This window comes from Vicugna pacos, chromosome 3, assembly GCF_048564905.1.
Source record: "Vicugna pacos chromosome 3, VicPac4, whole genome shotgun sequence".
Taxonomy (NCBI): domain Eukaryota; kingdom Metazoa; phylum Chordata; class Mammalia; order Artiodactyla; family Camelidae; genus Vicugna; species Vicugna pacos.
Window position 1 is genome coordinate 97,085,104 of NC_132989.1, and position 19,113 is coordinate 97,104,216.

At 41.9% G+C, this 19,113-nt stretch overlaps 1 protein-coding gene across 1 annotated transcript in view; it reads left to right on the plus strand.

Annotated features, from left to right (window-relative positions):
* The first annotated feature begins 10,092 nt into the window (after positions 1 to 10,092).
* ADAMTS12 (ADAM metallopeptidase with thrombospondin type 1 motif 12) overlaps positions 10,093 to 19,113 on the plus strand; it is a 288,416-nt gene continuing 279,395 nt past the window's right edge. The window contains exon 1 of the mRNA XM_015235450.2: positions 10,093 to 10,546. Within this exon, the coding sequence (XP_015090936.1) occupies positions 10,420 to 10,546 (127 nt within the window). The 5' untranslated portion in view covers positions 10,093 to 10,419. The remainder of the gene's footprint in view (positions 10,547 to 19,113) is intronic.

Sequence of the window (19,113 nt, forward strand, 5' to 3'; positions counted from 1 at the left end):
TAATGCACAGAAAGCAATCTCCCCGCCCACCCCCCACCTTTGCCCTGGGGGGCTTCTCTAATCAGGGTAACAACACAGTTCTCAGTCAAATGGTTAATGAGGACTTGTTTCATCAGAAGATACTAAAACAAGCCTGAATCACTTCACAGCATTCTGAGGGCAAAAAGTGTCACCTTCACTATTTTTCCAAATCAAATTGAACCTGGCTTAAGGCTCCATTGACAAAGTTGGAGAGAAATCAAGACGAGTCAACTTCGGTGACTTCCTGATCTTCAAGGGGGCTGTACCCCAGTCCTCAGGGCATGCCAGCACAGTGCTGCTGTGGTTGCCGGTCCAGATCTGAGGGGCCTAACGTTAAGGGGCAGCTCCACCAGCAGTTTTAATGCTGAGCTCCATTCTCTGCTGAGCGTCTCAACATGACAGCCCTAATGCCATGAGCCATCCATATAGTCATCTTGGCTCTGGGATGCTGCATTGAGGCAGGCTCTGAACCCCTTCTGAAATCTCCAACCTTCCTCCTATCCCAGTTCCCAAGGTTCACAGTCTTCTGCATTGAGCATTTTCTTCTTTAATTGTCAAAGTTCTGTTTATCTCACTGTTGAGAAAAAACTCAACCTACTCACCCCATGCTCTCTAAAATAGTGGTTCGCAAAATGAGGTTCCAGGGGGCAGCAGCGGCATCACCTGGGAGCTTGTTAGACATACAACTTCTCAGGCTCCTCCTGATACCTACTGAATCGGAAACTCTGGGGATGGGGCCCAGCCATTTAGGGGTTAGCAAGCCCTCCCAGTGGTTTTCATGTATTAAAGTTTGAGAACCACTGTTCTAAAACAAAGAAGTAGCTTTTCCCCAACTCCCACACTGAAGCACATTAAAAAATTTTTTTTTGTTTGTTTTAGCCACCCTTCCCCTAAAGAAAGCTCAGATAACTAGACAACAAGGATGTGACAGGAGAGAGGGAGAGCTGGTATGGGGACTGACTACTTTTCCCTTCTAAGGTGATGAACGCTGCTCAGAGAAAAAAATAAAACAAAACAAAATTTCTGTGGCAAAATAACCTATTGCTGCCTGTTTCTTTAGCTGTCTTAGAACCTCTCGAGGAGCTTAACAGCATTCCATTCCCTGGGTTCCTCCCACGGGGAATCCTGGTTACAAAGGTCTGGAGTGAAATCCAGATGTTATTTTTGCAGAGTCAGGTTATTTTCATGTGCAGTCAATGCTAAAACTCACTGCCCTAGATGCTCTGCTGATTTTTTTTTTTTTTTGTGAGGATGACACAGGTTATCTTTACTCCCATTATCTTTGAGGCTTGTTTGTAACTCAATCTAAGATGGAATAGCCAGTCTTAGGTTCTCCCAGTTGCCTCATATTCAGTCAAGAGTTGACGTTTATATTCTTTCCCTTGCTTTAACCATTTTCGCATTCACATACAGGTCTAACCATGACAAAGTCACTGAGGAATGCTTTTGAACACCAGCCTCTACACTTTCCTCACTCCCATCATTACAAACTAACTCAGGCTGACTTTTCCTGCATAGATTTTAGTTTCCTTTTGTTAAAAATCACGAGTCACGCAAAGTTAGAGGTGAGTAAGGGATGATCTTGGTCCCCGCCCCACCACCCCTTTACCAGTTTTCAAAGAAGCATATTTCATACCACTTTTGGCCACACACCACATTTATTTGTAAACACAAACAAAAAGCTCATGCAACCCATTTTGTAGGCTCAATGAATCTAGCCAGCACCTAGCGTAAAGGGCTCATCTGAGGAAAATGCAATAATATTCTGTCAGCAGGGTGTGGCTGGTGGGTAGTGGAGTCAGACAACCAGAAATATCAGAGACTGGATGTAAGTCTGTTCATCAGTCAGGCCAGTGATGTCATTTACAAGGACGGACTACTATCTAGATTCCAAAACATGTTTAAAATTGTGATATAATCAGCATGTAATAAATTGCAAATACTTAAAATACAAGATTTGATTCAATCATGCCCCAGAGTTTCCTCTTGACTATTGTAGGCTATCCTCCTTTCATTTTCACTCATTCTGATTTGCCTTCTGTCACTAGAGATGAGTTTGCCTGTCCTAGAATTTTATATAAATCATACAGTATTGATGTTTGTTTGTTTGGTCTGCTTTTCTTTCACTCAGCTTAATAATTTGGGGATTTATCCATGTGGCTGACTATAGTTTGCTCCTTTTTATTACTGAGTATTATTCTGCCCTATATTACAATTTTCATCCATTCAAATGTTGATAGACTTGGATTCTTGCCAGTTTTTGGCCATTAGAAATGGAAGTGCTATAAATATTCATGTATAAATATTTGTGCAGACATATGCTTTCATTTCCTTGGGTAAATACCAAAGTCATGTGGTGGGTGTATACTTAACTTTTTCAGAAACTAGTAAGTTGTTTTCCAAAGTAGTTATGCCATTCATTTTACATTCCCAACAGTGGTGTGTGAGAGTTCCATTTCCTCCATGTGAATATGCCAGCATTGGTATAGTCAGCCTTTAAATTTTGGCCACTCCACTGTACAGTGGTATCTCGTAGTTTTAACTTGCATTTCCCTAATGACAAGTGATGTTAACAATCTTTTCGTGTGCTTATTAGCTATCTTTTTTTTGTGAAGTGTCTATTCAAATATTTTGCCCATTTTATCGGTCATTTGTCTTTTTCTTACTGAGTTGTGAGACATCTTTATATATTCAAGAGACATGCCATTTTTTCAAATACATGTTTTGAAAATATTTTCTCCTTGTCAGTGACTTACGTTTTTATCTTCATCACAGTGTCTTTTGAAGATTAGAATGTTTTAATTTTGATGAAGGTCAACAAATTGATTTCTTTTCTTTAAGAATTTGTGCTTTGGGGTTGTATTTAAGGAATCTTTGCCAAACTCAAATTCACTAAGAATTTCTAGAAATTTTTCTAAAATTCTGCATATTTAGCTGTTGAATTTCACTTGAGAGAGAAATATGATCTCTTTCAAGTTAAATTTTGTATGTGGTGTGAATACAGGGTCAAGGTTAATTTTTTAATGCAGGTATCCAGTTGTTCCAGCACCATTTATTGAAATGATTATTTCCCCCATTAAATTTACTTGGCAATATTTATAAAAATTGACTAACAATTTATGTATGTGTCTATTTCTCTTTGAATTATTCCAGTTTTTTTTTGCTTCTGAAAAAACTTGTTTTTATTTCATCTTAGATTTTGAAAGATTTTTGCTGGTTATAGAATTATTTTATAAATTAATTATAGATTGACTTTTTTTCTTTCAGTACTTCAAAGATTTTTCTTCATTGTCTTCTGGCTTACATTCTTATTTTTTTAATGAAAAGTTTGCTTCGTTCTTATTTTTGGTCAGCATTTGATATGTTTTATTTCTCTGTCTTCTTTTGAGATTTTCTGTTTATCACTGGTTTGGGGCAATTGGGTTGTAATGTGCCTTGGAGTACTTTTCTGTATTTTTTTGCGTCTAGGATTTATTGAACTTCTTGTGTATGTGGCTTTATAGTCTTCATCACATTTGGGAAATGTTGACCATTATTGTTTCATACTTTGCTCCCCTTCAAACATTTTGTGAACCTCAGTTACATGTATATTAATTAGGCTGCTTGAAATTGTTCCACAGCTCCTGGGTGCAGTGGTCTTTTTTCTCTTTTTAGTCTTCTTATTTGTGTCTTTCATTTTGGATAGTTTCTATGTTTTCAAGTTCACTAATATTTTCTTCTGCAGTGTCTAATCAGCTAGGACAGTACCATGTAGTATAGTCTTTATCTCAGACACGTTTTTTTTTCATTCCTAGAAGTTTGATTTGTGTCTTTTAAAAATCTCTTCTTAATATGCTCGTGCTTTCTTCTGCCTTCTTAAACCTATAAAATGTAATTATTGCTACTTAAAAGATACTCTCATCTACAGTTCTATTGTCAGTGTCACTTCTGGGTCTGATTCTACTGACTGCCTTTTCTCCTCATTGTGAACTGCTTTTCCCTCCTTCTTTGCAGGCCTTGTTATTTACTTTTTTTTTAATTGGATGACACACATACAGTTATTTTTACCTTATTGGGTGTTCCACATTTTTGTATTCTTTAGTCTTGCACTTGATTTGGTATCACACTTAAGTTACTTATAACAGTTTGGCCTTTGAAGGCTTGCTTTTAAGCTTTGTTAGGTGAGACCAGGACAGCATTTATTCCAGATTTAATTTTGACTCATTAATGAGTTAATATCTTTCTGATGCCCTGTGTATTACAAGTTTTTTTTTTTTTTTTCCCAGTTTGACTGGCAGGAAAGCAAACTATTTCTGGTCATGTGTCATCATTGGAATTGTTCCACTTGAAGCTTCCTAGTGTGTTTTGTTCTTTTTTTTCCTCTTCTCTCCTGCATCAGATAGTTTATTCCCATGCATGGACTGAGCAGGACTCAATTAAAGGCTTGAGGAGAATCCTCTACAAGTTTCTGAAACTCTCTCTACATGCGGCTCTCTCCTCACTGTGGGGGTCTCTACTCTTCCATAGTTTGCCTTGCAAACTCTGAGCTACTTTGGCTTCCTTGGATTCTTAACTCTGTCTCCTCAATTCACAGAGACCACTGAGCTGTTTGGGGTGCCCCGCCCCCCTCACACTGCAGCCTGGAAACTCTCCAGGCAGTAATCTGGGTAACTGCAGGGCTCAAATCACTTGTTTGCCTTCACTCAGGGATTATTGTCCTGTGTTCCTTGTTGCAGTGTCTGAAACCATTGTTTCATATATTTTACCCATTATATTTTTAGTTGTTTACACTGAAATGGAAAATTGTATTCCTGTTACTCCATCAACGTTGAAACTGGAAATCCCTTCTGCTTGATTTTATATCCTGTTTGTATGAGGTTGGGAATGTCCCTGCAGTAGCTTCCTGAAACCATATTATCTTCAGTATTCTGATTAAAAAACATCTGGCATTTGTCAGAGATAAAGATTGTTGAAGTACTTTTAATTACTGACTTGCAGTGTGAACTTTTGATTAAGTATTACCTAACCTTTCTCAAGGTTCATATCATTTTTCTAGGGCAGACATTAAAAGTAACACATACCAATATTATTGATCATAAAATAGTTTGAAGTAAATTAAAGATATTGTACCCCCTTCTCCCCAGTAAAAATGCTGTCGACCTGGGAGTTTGGTTTCACTTTCCAAATCCTCACCCCAACAAAGTGCCAGCCATGGGTTCTTCTTTCTTGTATATATGCCAAGATTAGATGCTGGAGCCAGGACCAGGTGCAGAAATGACAGGGAGGTCTGCTCAGAACGCTGCCACCGTCCCCTGAGCAGTGGCCGATGCCCCATCTTCCGCTGAGGTGCATATGGTGTTACAGTGTAACAAGTGTCAATGTTAACAAACCTCTCCTTGCTGCAGTGACTGGTGATCTTAACAGTTACATTTGCTTTTAGCAAATAGGCAAAGGAGAATATTTATTCCCCAGGCCAAAGAGAGGAGAGGGTAGTCTAATACTGAGGCCAGAATCCATTTCCCAAGGCCAGGTAGGAGTTAGGAGAGGAAGCTGACTCTAATAGGGCGACGTTTCCACTGGCTTCAAAGCAAATCATTCCCCAGAAAAGTCCCAAGCCACCTCTCACAGACTTCTGCCTGCCTTCCACGCTAATCCATGTGTTCAAGGAACATATCCCGTGTACCTAATTTTCTCACACTGGGTTTCAAAGGCTCCAGTGGTCTATCCAGTCACCTCTCTCCCCTTCCAAAGGTGAATCACCTTAATCTGCTCCCGGCTGCTGCTTTACAGCAGGAAGCAGTGACAGCATCAAGACAACCTCTTGCTTTTGGGAAGCCTCTCAGGAAACTTGGTACAAATTTAGCAGAACAGCAAAACAAGTAACTAATAGAGTGAGTCGGTGTTATCTGCAACACTCAGAGGGGCTATGAAGCAACAAGGAGATTTCCTCGTTGCCAAGGAGGCGATCCTGGCGGCACTATTTGAAGAGCATGGCCAAGGTAGGTGAAGGTGTTAGCAGAGCACCTTGCCCTCGGCCAGCTGTCCCCTGGCCACACAAAAGCACAGTCTGCCTTCTGTGCTCTGGAGAATCAGAGTGCTGCAAAGGCTCATCTCTGGCTTTGGAGATAACCCCCACTTCGGTCTGGCAGTGTGGGAAAGCTATGTTAAAACTCTCTACAACACTATAGAGAGATCTTTTGTCTTACTCCAGGCTCAACTTCCAAGCCGATTTTTCATTATTTTGATGTGCATCTCTTAAAGGCACTTTATCCTGAGGAGAAACATATACCTTCCATGGGAAATGAAATTGTTGGAGCAGTTAGGGGCCTTCCTTCATAAATTACAAGGAAAGATCTTTAACATAAACTACTGGTGTGCATGCATCTGCCTGATTTTAGAAGAGGGATCCACGATCAAGCTTTCTCAGCATCACTTTTCCAGTGGTTAGTGGATAAATTAATAACAAGGTGAATGAATAGACCAATTGTCACAGACACATACACACATACACTTGCACACACATATATATGTCAAAACTCATTGTGGTGATAGTTTCACAGGTGTGTGTATAAATGCAAATACATAAAACTGTACACTTTAAACATGGTCGGTTTATCATACGTCAATTATACCTCAACAAAGCAAAAAAAAAAAAGTGGGTACTATTATACTATATCCTTACTGCTCCTGAACTAATCTCATTTACCCTCTTCAAAGTTCCTTGGGGGCACAGCTGATGTTCTGCAGTCAGTGTTCCCAGGATATCAAGGAACAGTGATAAATATCAGGGGACGGGCCCTCTGAGACCAGGGCAGGACCACTGACAGTCAGCTGGTCCCCTCCGAGGAGGAGAACCCCAGCCCAGGCTACTCAGAGGCTCTGGTTGATCTCCTGTATTTCCAGTGTTAATGGCGGCTCTGAAAAATGCCTCGAGTGAATTTTCCTTGAACTTCAGTCATCCCCGTGCTTCTGTAGGTTCGTTAGGAAAGTATAAATTTCTTTATGCCTTATTTGCCTATGAAACAAAGGGAGCTCTTTGTGAGGTATTTTAGATCTTTTGTCTCAGTTTGGATTTTCACGTGGAAAACCCAATACGAACTGAGACACTATGATGCTGTCCTGTGGAAATGTCCTTAGTCCCTGCACACTTTGTGGATAAAGACCTTACAAGGGGCCTTGAGCAAGACAGATCTGTATTTGATTCTACATAGTGGCTTGGCTAATTCTTCATTTCTCTGAACCTCACTGCTTCATCCTGGTTTTCCACTTCATAGTGATGTGATCCTGGGCAAGTTATGTAACTTTTCAATGTCTGTTTTCTCATTTACAAATCAAGAATAATTATAGTACCTACCTGATAGGTTTCTGTGAAGATTAAAGTAATACAGATACAGTATTCAGCACAGGGCCTGGTGTTCGCTGTTCCTACCTATTATTTAACACTTGGATTTCGCAAGATTTTGTAGTTTTTCTTCAACGGTAGCACATCTGTATCAGCCACGGGATATTTGGAGACTACGCAGTGCTTCACAGCTCTGCTCTCTACAGTGGGCATATCAGCAAAGGTAGTTGACTTTTTTTTTTTTTATTGCTCCTAACCTTGGTCACCAAGAGGATTTGTTTTCTTTTCCCACTGAGCAGAGGAAAAGCTGAGGAGAATTAACTCTTTCCTCTACCCTGAGGTGACACTGGGCTGTGGAGGAATTTGGTCAATTCTGGAAAGAGTGAGAGGAACTCTAAGAATAGTAAAAGGATGCATATTTGTGCAGAGCCATGTTGAAAACCTGCTGAAGCTGGAGACATGAATTGGTAGTTGCACCAGTAGGTGCAATTATGTGAGTTTCTTCAATAGCACTTCAGGGGAAAAAGCAGAGAAAATCAGCAGTTGGGGTAAAACAAGGTTACAGTTTGATGAGGAAGATGAGATGTTGAAGGCACCGGTGAGAGATTATTTAAGGAGATGGATCATAAATACGACTGGGCAAAAAAGGAGGTAAAACCAGAGAGGTACTTATAGATTATGGGACAAACAAAGATGAAGAGATCAAGAGATGGGAAGGCCTTTCTAGGCTGAAAAGGCTGACAGAATACAATGTTTTGGTGGGATTTTACAATTCAAATATTTCAGTCTTGGGTGACTTCTGGGTGGCATATATTCCTTGTTGTGATCTCGAGAGTAGATTGGGGAGAGAGGGCTAGGGGGATGCCGTTAGAGTGGAAGAGGTTAAGAAACTGTGAGGCCAGAGTGTTCTGTGGGTCCTCCCTGATATTGCTGGGACTCAGTAGTTTCCAGAGTTCTTTGGGCTCCTGCCTGAGAGATGCAGCTCTTCTCCAGGGCATGGAGTCCAGAACTAATCTCGTTCTTCAGGTGAGACCATACTTGCTATCGAAAGGAGAAGAAGAAGAAACAAAAGGAGGGAGAAGAGAAGGACGAGGAAAAGGGCAAGGGGATGGGGAAGGAGAAGAAGAAAGGGAAAGAAACAAAGAGTTTTAGCCCAAAGTGGGTCTTTGATGCCCTTGCAGTTGCCTTTCTGTTGGGTCTTCATGCCATTTCACTGGACATGCCTGTCTTATCTGCATCTCCTTCGGACTCAAGGTGTGCTCTTCCTATCTAGTATTTATGTAACAGTAAAAGGGGCTCAGAGCAGTTCTATGACTGGCCTATGAGGACATAACTTGTAATGTTGCATGGCAAGGGGGATAAAGGTTGCAGGTGGAGTTGTGGTTGCTAATCAGCTGACTTTAAGAAAAAGAAATTAACCTGGATGATCTAGGTGGGTCCAATGTAATCACAGGGGTCCTTAGAAATGGAAAAGGAAGGAAAAGAGATAGTTTCAGGATAATGCGACTTAAGAGACTCCACTGGTCATTACTGGCTTTGAAAATGGGGGAAGAGGGCCACAAGCCAAAGAATGTGGAAGCTTCTAGAAGCTGCAAAAGGCAAGAAAACAGCCTCTAGAAAGGAAGAAAGGTAGCTGTGCTAACACTTTAATTTTAGCCCAGTGAGACCCATCTCAGACTTCTGACCTCCAGAACCATAAGATACTAAATTTGTGTTGTTTTAAGTCACCAAGCTTTTGGGAACTTGTGACGGCAATAACAGGAATCTTACACCTACCCCTTGAAATGTAGTGGCGTGTAGGTATCCAGTCTGAAGTCCTTCGAACTACCCACTCCAGGCCTGTGAACACAACCTTGCACTTGGCGTACTGCTTTGACTTGGCTGCCCTGGCTCCAGTGAGGTTGGATGAGTTGGTATCCGCAACCTCTCACTGAACACTTACGGTTGGCTGGAAGCCATGGAGAACCAGTATGGGGCCAAATTCCTCCTGAATGGACTGAGATGGTGGGCTTCAGCCCAGTAGCACAAAATCTTGGCTGGATTATCCCAGGAAATTCTCAGGATGAGCGGCAAGCTCTCTGGTTTGTGGTACTCTCTCAGTGATGTAAAGCTTGAGCCTCAGATTGGTTTCCCCTTCCATGGGCAGCCTGTGCAGGTAAACTGGAGAAATCCCTTGGCACCTTCTTGGGCTGACTTACTTCCTCTACTCTCCTGGTTTCCTTCTGGGTCAGTGGAGGCGGGCTTAGAACAGTAGAAAAGCACCAGAGACCTGCTGACTCAGAGTGGCTCACTGTCCCTTGGTCTCAACATCTCATGGTACAGAAGAAGGGACTTGTCCAGCGTTGAACCAGCGGATTAGCCCAGACCATTTCCCTTTGTGTGAATTGGCAAAAAGAAAAATTGCTGGTTATTTTTTCAAGTGGAAGCCCTAGTAGGCGCTGGAAAAGAATCACAGACAAGGGCGGCTGAGGAGTCTTGGAAGAGCAGTGTTAGGAAGTTTGGGAACTGGGAGGAGAAAAGCAAGAAAGGGGGCAGCACTGAGCTGAGGAGGGTCTGGGAGCGGGGTCTCCTCTGCCCCATCTCTGCGCCCAACATTTTCCGCCAGTGTGAGGGGCTGGCCTGGGGGCCTCTCACTCGCAGTCCCGCCCAGGGTGACTCTCCCTAGGCTCCCCTATTTGGCCGGCTCGGCCGGGCTCTGGGCGGGGCCGGCGGAGCGCGGGGGTGGGAGTCCCGGAGGAAGATGCGCGGAGCTGGGGGCGAGGCCCCGCGCACAAGGCGGAGGGGTGGGGATCTGCGGTGGGCTGCGCCCGCCCGCTCTGACCCTTTCCGCACCCCGCGGAAAGCAGACGCTGTCAGCTGAATCACTCCCCTTTCAGGAGGAGGGAGGGAACAGAAAGGTAACTAGCCCCTTTATGCTTAAAAAAGCAAAGGGAGATCGTGGGCAGCCCTGCAGCCTCTCCTTCCCCACGCCTGGACCATGCACCCCTGCATCTTCCTGCTCGGCCACAGGCGAGGACTTGATTTCTTGAGCTGAGAGCTAAAACTTGTTGACTTTTCTTCTCCCCAACAACTGAATCATGCCATGTGCCCAGAGGAGCTGGCTTGCAGACCTCTCCGTTGTGGCTCAGCTCCTGAACTTTGGGGCCCTTTGCTATGGGAGACAACCCCAGCCGGGCCCGGTGCACTTCCCGGACAGGAGGCAAGGTTAGTGACTTTTTAAAAATTTCCTTGGAAAACCGCAGTGGTAAGGCTTCGTGAAAAGTTGGTTGCTCCCTTTTCCCTTCCCCCACTCTACTGAACTCCGCAAAGCCGTTTGGCCGAATTGCCGGTTGCGAGGAAATCTGGTCCGGGAGCTCAGTAACGCGGGGCTTGTCAGACTTCAGTGTTTAAGGTGCGATTCCTTACTTCTTACTGAAAGGCGAGGATCCCAATCCCTTTTACACTAAGGATGCTGCAGTGAGGACTCCAGAGGTAGCTGGCAATCCTCCTCCCCTTTTGTCTCCTCGGAATGCTGCACCGTTTCAATCCCTGTTTTCAGATTCTGAACGCGGAAAATGTTTTTTTGTTTTTTAAATTCCAACTGGCCATTGGCAGTCATTGCCATGTTTCTAGCTAGTTTTAAACTTATGGTGAGGGAAGGGGAAATGTGATTCCGCCCCCCTGCTGAGTGAGCTTGGCTGTGTTTTGGTTTCCTGGAAAGATTTAGGGCTGTGTTGTAAAAATAACAGAACTTTTGGAGAAAATTTCCAGCCACGGGGGCTCACCTCTCCCTGTCCTGTCTTCCTGATCACAGCTGGCTAATTCTCTTTGAGTTTCCCAAAACTCTTGTGATGCTATAGGAAAACTGGAGGAGTTGGGATGGACAGTTTGTTTTTATGATCCTCCTTGTTGTTATTATCCATTTTTAAAACCTAACACCCTGAGCAGAATGGTACTGTTGCCTCTGCTTTTTTTATTGGACTTGCAGATGTCAGAGATACTTTCCGTTTAGTGGGGAGTTGGTTGGGCTTCTGGGAGAAAACAGTCACACGGCAGCAGTGGCCCGCGTGGCTGGAGCGTGTCTCATGCGCCAGGACTGCTAAGGCACTCTGCTATGTCAGCCCCTTGACCACAGACAACAGCCTTCTGGGGTGCAGGGACTGTGGGTGCCATCCGTGCTTTACACACAAGGAAGCTGAAGCCTGGGGAGTTTATAGGCTTAGCTATAGTGGAGTGAGGTTTTAAACCCAGGTAGCCTGACTCCAGAGGCTGGCTTCTTACAACCAAGCATAATTGTCCGAGAGCAACAATAGAGACAATACACACACACAGAACACGGGGTTAGCATTCGTTAAGTCCTGTGTCTGCTGACTGTGCTCAAGTCTTGGGAAGCTTCCGTAGCTTCCTGACCCCCTTTAATCCCCAAGACCACTTGGGTGGCAGACATCACCAGCCTGACTTTGTTGGCGGTTTCTGCCTATGTTGTGAAGTTCAGACACTGGCTGGAGAGCTCCTCTGCTGTTGCCTTCGAGAGCCATCAGAAGCAGGTCCCTTTGCTTTCCTTGGAAGCGAGCCATCAGAAGCAGGTCCCTTTGCTTTCCTTGGAAGCCGGAGCCCACAGACAGCGGGGTGAGATGTCAGTCAGCCAGCACTGGCTTGTGTAAACTGTCCCGATACCATCTCCCACCCCCAAGTTTAAAATAGCAGTGTTTGTTGTCCTTTGAAAAACAGCCCTTTTGTGAAAAGTCCCTCTTCTGCCCGCAGCACAAACAAAGCCTGCGAGCACTTCCCAGGGCATTTGGAGATGATTTGGTTCAAAGACACACATTCTCTTGGGTTGGTTTTCAGCTCCGCTTGTTCCACATCTTCTTTGTTAAATGAATTCAGCTCAGTGTGGAGCAGACTCCGCTGGGACTTGCTTTCTCTTCTCTGGAAAGTGAGAGATGGTTGTCTTCCTTGGTCACCTTTAGGGTATGTGCTGAGAGGAGCTGATACTGAAAAATACCTGTACAGTGCTCTGATCTTATTAGTAATGTATAGATACTTAGGCTTTAAAAATAATTTCAGATTTTAATTAAAGACTTCAGTGTAAGAGCTGAAGCCATAAAACTCCGAGAAGAGAACATAGAACACTCTTTGACATAAATCATGTAAATATATTTTTTTGAATCTGTCTCCTCAGGCAAAAGAAACAAAAGTAAAGATAAACACATGGGACCTGATTAAACTCAAAAGTGTTTGCACAGCAAAAGAAACCATCAAAAAAATGTTGGTTTTATATGGGAGGAAATATTTGCAAAAGATATGACTGATAAGGAGTTAATGTCCAAAATATATATAAACAGCTCATATGACTCAATATTAAAAAAAACAACAAAATGATTAAAAAATGAGCAGAAGTCCTGAATAGACATTTTTCCAAAGAAGATACATAGATGGCCAACAGGCACATGAAAAAATGCTCAGCATCACTCATCAGGGAAATTGCTAATCAAACCCACGATGAGATATCACCTCACATCTGTCAGAATGGCTATTATCAAAAAGTCAACAAATAATAAATGTTGGTGAGGGTGTGGGGAAAAGGGAACCCTTGTGCACTACTGGTTTGAATGTCAGTTGGTGCAGCCACTATGGAAAACAGTATGGACGTTCCTCAAAAAACTAAAATAGAATTACCGTATGATCCAGGAATTCCACTCCTGGGAATATAGCCAAAGAAAACGAAAATGCTAATTTGAAAAGATACATGCACCCCAAGGTTCATAGCAGCACTATTTACAACAGTCAAGACATGGAAGAAACCTGAGTGTTCATCAATAGGTGAATGGATAAAGAAGATGTGGTACATATATACACAGCTTTGATATTGTATTTGTTGTAGTTAACCATAAGCAGTCGCTGCCTGCGGGTTAGATATCACAGGGTTGGTGAGCTAATCTGATCAATCTCCTGTAGTGTATTTAACAACTTTTGAGTCACCGTTTTGAAGTGATACGATTCTCCGCAACATTTTGGTGTATGTAGTTTTCTATAATAAAAATACAGTTAAATGGTTACAACAACACATGAAGGATAATTATGAATATAAACTTCCTACTGTCACAGGAATTTCATTGCCCTTTGTAGTAACAAGTCTTAGAAGAAATTCAGTTGTTCTCTAAGATAGATGAGATACGAAAAATAGAGATTTAACCCAGACTTTACAAAGTCTAGAAGGTACATATTCGCTCACCTCTCTCCTTTCTTTCTAAGCAGAGGGTAAAAGATGACTTGGTGATTTGTGTTTTCAAAAGCAGTTGTCAAAACAGGCTTCCCTCAGTTTCTCATGGAGTGTCACCTAAACTTATGGCCAACGTTTCAAATCTAGTTTTAAACAAGGCAGATGAAAGTATTTGTGGCTTATGTTTTACATCCGGTGATCCTAGTGCAAATTGTGCTGTGATGAAGGGGTGTCTCAGCCCCACCCACAGCCTTGTAAACACCCAACCTTGATGCCTGCTCCTCAGTGGTAGACCTTTGAGAAGAGTGAAGGCAGCGGTTAAAAGAGGGGGACTCTGGGATCAGATTGCCCCAGCATGAACCCTCACCCCTCTTTATTGTCTTACAGAGGTGGGAATGAAGGCTAAGATGAGGGACGTGTATGTAACATCCCAGATAATTGTGAGGATTAGGCAAGACCAAGTTGGTATACTCTTAATGCCATGTTTGACCATAGAAATGGTGAAAATTAGGAGTTACTATTTCCTGACATCTTATTTCTCCATCCCTGTCATAGCCCCTCTGAGCCCTGCTTTCTATTGGCCGGTATGGTAGCTAGTTCATCTTTCAAACTCAACATCTACTGAGAGGAAGCCAAGATGAGTGCGGGCTTCTCCCCATCTCTGCTTGGAGGTTGCATACATTTAAGGCCAGAGGGGTTCCTAGTAGCCAAGTTTCTTTTTTTCTTTTTTTTAATATATCTATTTTTATTGAAGTATAGTCAGTTTACAATGTTGTGTCAATTTCTGGCGTATAACATAATGCTTCAATCATACATGAACATACGTATATTCATTTTCATATTCTTTTTCACCATAAATTGCTACAAGATATTGACTGTAGTTCCCTGCACTATACAATATGAACTTGTTGTGCAGTATGATTTTGCGAGAATCTTCCTGTATTTTGAAGCAAGAGACACTGCTCGAGTTCTGTAAGTGTTCTGTGCGACTCAGTGGGTTTATAGATGTAATTCTTGGTGTATTTGTGGGAGAGGACGAGCAGTGAGTCTCTCTACTTTGCCATCTTGGCACCTCCCCTCAAGTTCCTATGTTTAATAGTAAGTTCTAGTGTTTAGATAATGTTATCTGTTAGATGGTGTTTTAAATCTATTACGTGTATTGATATATTGAATTCTCATAACCACCCTAAGAGAGAGATACTATTTTTGTTATGCCCATTGTACAGATGAGCTGAGTACAGTTGGGCCGCCCACATAAACCACACTCTGTAAGTGGCCTCCTATTTCCACCCACACCCATTGGCTGATGTGGCTCAGCTCCCTCCTTTATACAACCGGAGCAGTGAAACTGGTCTTACCTCCTATTACTCCTCCCAATAAAGAGATAGCTATTTTCTCCTTCATTGCTGAGCGAATTGAAGCTTCTAAAGAAAAGTCAAGCAGTTCTTTTCTTGTCTCAGATCACGATCCCCCGGGACAATGCTGTTCCCTCTGCTCTGTTATGCTCTCCGCCAAGGGCAGCTGCTTCTGTACACGAAGTGCGGTGGCTGAGGACACGATTTTAAAATAGGAAGCACAAAATTTTAGTCCAAGGAATATTGCATGTTGGCTCTGTGACCTCTCTTAGATTTCGGTTTTTTAGTCTATGAAATGGGGATAGGAACTGGATCTGTGTCACAGAGTTGTTGTGAGTATTAGATGGGGAATATTAGAGCAAGTGCTCATGAAATGGTTCCTATACTTATTATCAGTGTATTATTATACAGCCCGCTTATGCTGACTCTCTTAAAAGTGCATTAGATAAAAACCAGCTGGGTCAAAAGCTGTACATTTGTTTGCTCTTTTATTCTTTGAACAGTATGTCCTGGAACTTAGGCAAGTTAGTCTTTCATTTTATATTTTCAGAAATTATGTTTAATGTTTTGAGATGTGTCTTTAGAGACAGGCCTTTCAGGGACAAAAGAGCTGCTTTTGAGAGGAGTCAGCATCTGGATGGGACCACATACAGGGGATACCACTCCAAGATGAGTAAGTGGAATAAGGCTTTTTCTGCCCCAACTGCTTTTCCTCTGCTCCAGCCCTGGAGGAACCAGAGAGGTCACTGTGACTTGTAGAGGAAAAGTGCAGCAGGAGAGAGGTATTAGAGAAGCCGATTATAGCCGACCCCACCCAGCCTGGCCATTCCATGCCTGAGGTCTGGACTGGGGCGGGCACTGAAGCTCTGATACCAACTAGGTCCAAATATTCCTTGGGGAATGGGCAGGACAGAGGCCCGAGTCAATTTGACTCCTGGTTCACGCACACTAGTGTTATTAATTCGTGCATAACACGTTTCTTGTTTTGTTTACACATGCATTTTGGTCCCTATTCCCCACTCCCGTTCCTCCACATAAAAAACCCCTTTTAATGGGTTCCATATGTATTATTGTTCCCCTGTGTATTTCCCATTAATGTAAATGGCTCTGTATTAACTTGTTTTGTTTCTTATTTTTCACTGAGTGTTGTTTTTAAGGTTTGTTTGTGTTGCTCTGTGGCTCCTAACTGCTGCGGTTAGAAGCAATGGGTCTGGACTTTTTACCCATAAAAACAGAAGCTACTTGTTAGTACCTGAGAGTGAAAACCGTGCTCTGTCCCATATTTCTCTCTCTCTCTCATTGAGGTATAATTGACCTACAGCACTATGTTAGTTCCTGGTGCACAACATAATGATTCAATATTTCTATATATTTCAAAGTGATCATCACAGTGCATCTAGTTACCATTTGTCACCATACAAAGATATTACGAAAGTATTGACTGTATTCCCCATGCTATACATTTCATCCCTGTGACTCATTTGTTTGGTAACTGGAAGTTTGCACCTCTTAGTCTCCCTCACCTATTTCACTCATCCCCCAACCCACTCCCCTCTGGCAACCACCTGTTCTCTGTATCTATGTATCTGTTGTTTTGTTATGTTTTTTAGATTCCACATGTAAGTGAGATCACATGGTATTTATCTTACTCTGACTAATTTCACTAAGCATAATACCTTCTAGGCCTATCCATGTTGTTGCAAATGGTAAGATATCATTCTTTTTTAATGGCTGAGAATATTCCATTGTGTACCTATGCCACATCTTCTTTATCCATTCATCTGTTGTTAGACACTTAGGTTGCTTCCACATCTTGGCTGTTGTAAAAAATGCTGCAGTGAACACAGGGGTGCATATATCTTTTTGAATTAGTGCTTTTGTTTTCTTTGGAAAAATACTCAGGAGTAAAGAATTCCTCGTAGTTGTTTTTAGTTTTTTGAGGCCCCTCCATTAAGTTTTCCATGGAGTCTGCACTAATTTACATTTCCACCAACAGTGAAGGAGGGTTCCCTTTCCTTCACATTCTTGCCAACACTTACGTGTTGTCTTTTTGATAATAGCCATTCTGACAGGTGTGAGGTGATAGCTCATTGTGGTTTTGATTTGCATTTCCCTGATGATCAGTGGTGCTGAGCATCTTTTCATGTGGCTGCTGGCCATCTGTATGTCTTCTTTGGAAAAATTTCTATTCAGGTCCTCTGCCCATTTTTCAATCGGGTTGTTTGTTTTTTTGTGTTGTCTGTCCCATATTTCATCCAAGGCACCGATGAATGACAAGTGTGTTTGAAGGCAGTTGTCTGGAAAAAAAGCTCTTTTATAATTGTACCCCATCAAGTCCAGTTTTTTTGATTAGCCAGCAAAAAACGTGTCAGTGCTATATCCACACATATGAATTGGGCACCTGCGATGTGCAAGATTCTGACCTCCAAAGTATTTGGGAAGAAATAATAAACAAAAGGCATTGTGAAATCAGGCTGTTCTGGGAGCTACAGAAAGTGAGGACCTGGAAGTTCAGAAGTGGGAGAGAATTTCAACCAGGGACATTGGGAGAAGGAAGAAGGAGGATTTGAGTTGGGACTTTAAAACATAAGCAGGGAAAATAGGATGTTGATAGAGAGTAGGAAAGACATTGTAATTGGGGAGGTAACTTGAACAAAGTAACACAGGTTACAAAGTGCAGGGAATACAGCTGGGAGGTGATAAGTAGAACTTTCTCCCCTTTCTTTCTCTCCCTTCCTCTCCCTCCCTCCCCCTTCTTTGTTTTTTTTTCTTTCCTCCCTTCTCTCCATCTCTCCCTTCCTTTCCTTTTTTTGTTTTTTGTTTTTTTTGGGCTGAAGCAAAAAATTTAATCTTACTAAATGGCTAATGGTTTGCTTTAAGTAGTCTATACTCCAGAGCCTGATTCTTACTCCCCACTAGTTGGATTTCTTATTATTCTCAAACAGGAAAATGAGGAGGCAATGGTGGGGATGTAACTATGAGTAAGTCAAAAGGTGTTTGTGGTCTTGTGCATGGAAGGAAGGAACCAGTGTGCTTGTCTTATGTTTTTTTCAAACAGAAGTATAGTTGTTTTATAATACTGTGTTATAATACAGCAAAGGTATACAGCAAAGTGATTCAGTTATACATATATAAATAGATATCTATATTCTTTTTTCAATCATTTTCCATTATAGGTTATTACAAGATATTGAATATAGTTCCCTATGCTATACAATAAAGCCTTGTTGTTTATCTGTTTTACATATAGTAGTGTTAATCCCATACTCCCAATTTATACCTCCCTGTCCCGCTTTCCCTTTGGTAAACATAAATTTATTTTCTATGTCTGTGAGTCTGTTTCTGTTTTGTAAATGAGTTCATTTGTGTCATATATTAGATTCCACACATAAGTGATATATAATATTTGTCTTTCTCTGTCTGACTTACTTCACTTAGTGTGATAATCTCTAGGACCATCCATGTTGCTGTACATGACATTATTTTATTCTTTTTATGGCTGAGTAATATTCCATTGTATATATATACCACATCTTCTTTATCCATTCATCTGCTGATGGACACTTAGGTTGCTTTCATGCCTTGGCTTTGTAAATAGTGCTGCTATGAACATTGGGGTGCATGTGTCTTTTTAGATTAGAGCTTCCGTCTTTTCTGATATATACCCAGGAGTGGAATTGCTGGATCATATGGTAACTCTATTTTTAGTTTTTTAAGGAAGCTCCATCCTGTTCTCCATAGTGGCCGCACTGATTTACGTTCCTACCAATAGTATAGGAGGGTTTCCTTTTCTCCACAGCCTCTCCAGCATTTATTAGTTGTTGACTTTTTGATGATGGCCATTCTGACTGGTGTGAGATGATACCTCATTGTAGTTTTGATTTGCATTTCTCTAATAATTAGTGATGTTGAGCATCTTTTCATGTGCCTGCTGGCCATCTGTATGTCTTCTTTGGAGAAATGTCTATTTAGGTCTTCTGCCAATCTTTTGATTTTTTTTTGTTGTTGTTGTTGTTGTTATTGAGTTGTAGGAGCTATTTGTATACTTTGGAAATTAAGCCCTTTTCACTTGTATTGCTTTCAAATATTTTCTCCTAGTTCGTAGGTTATCTTTTCATTTTGTTTATGGTTTCCTTTGCTGTGCAAAAGCTTATACGCTTGATTAGGTCCCATTTGTTTATTTTTGCTTTTATTTCTATTGTCTTGGGAGACTG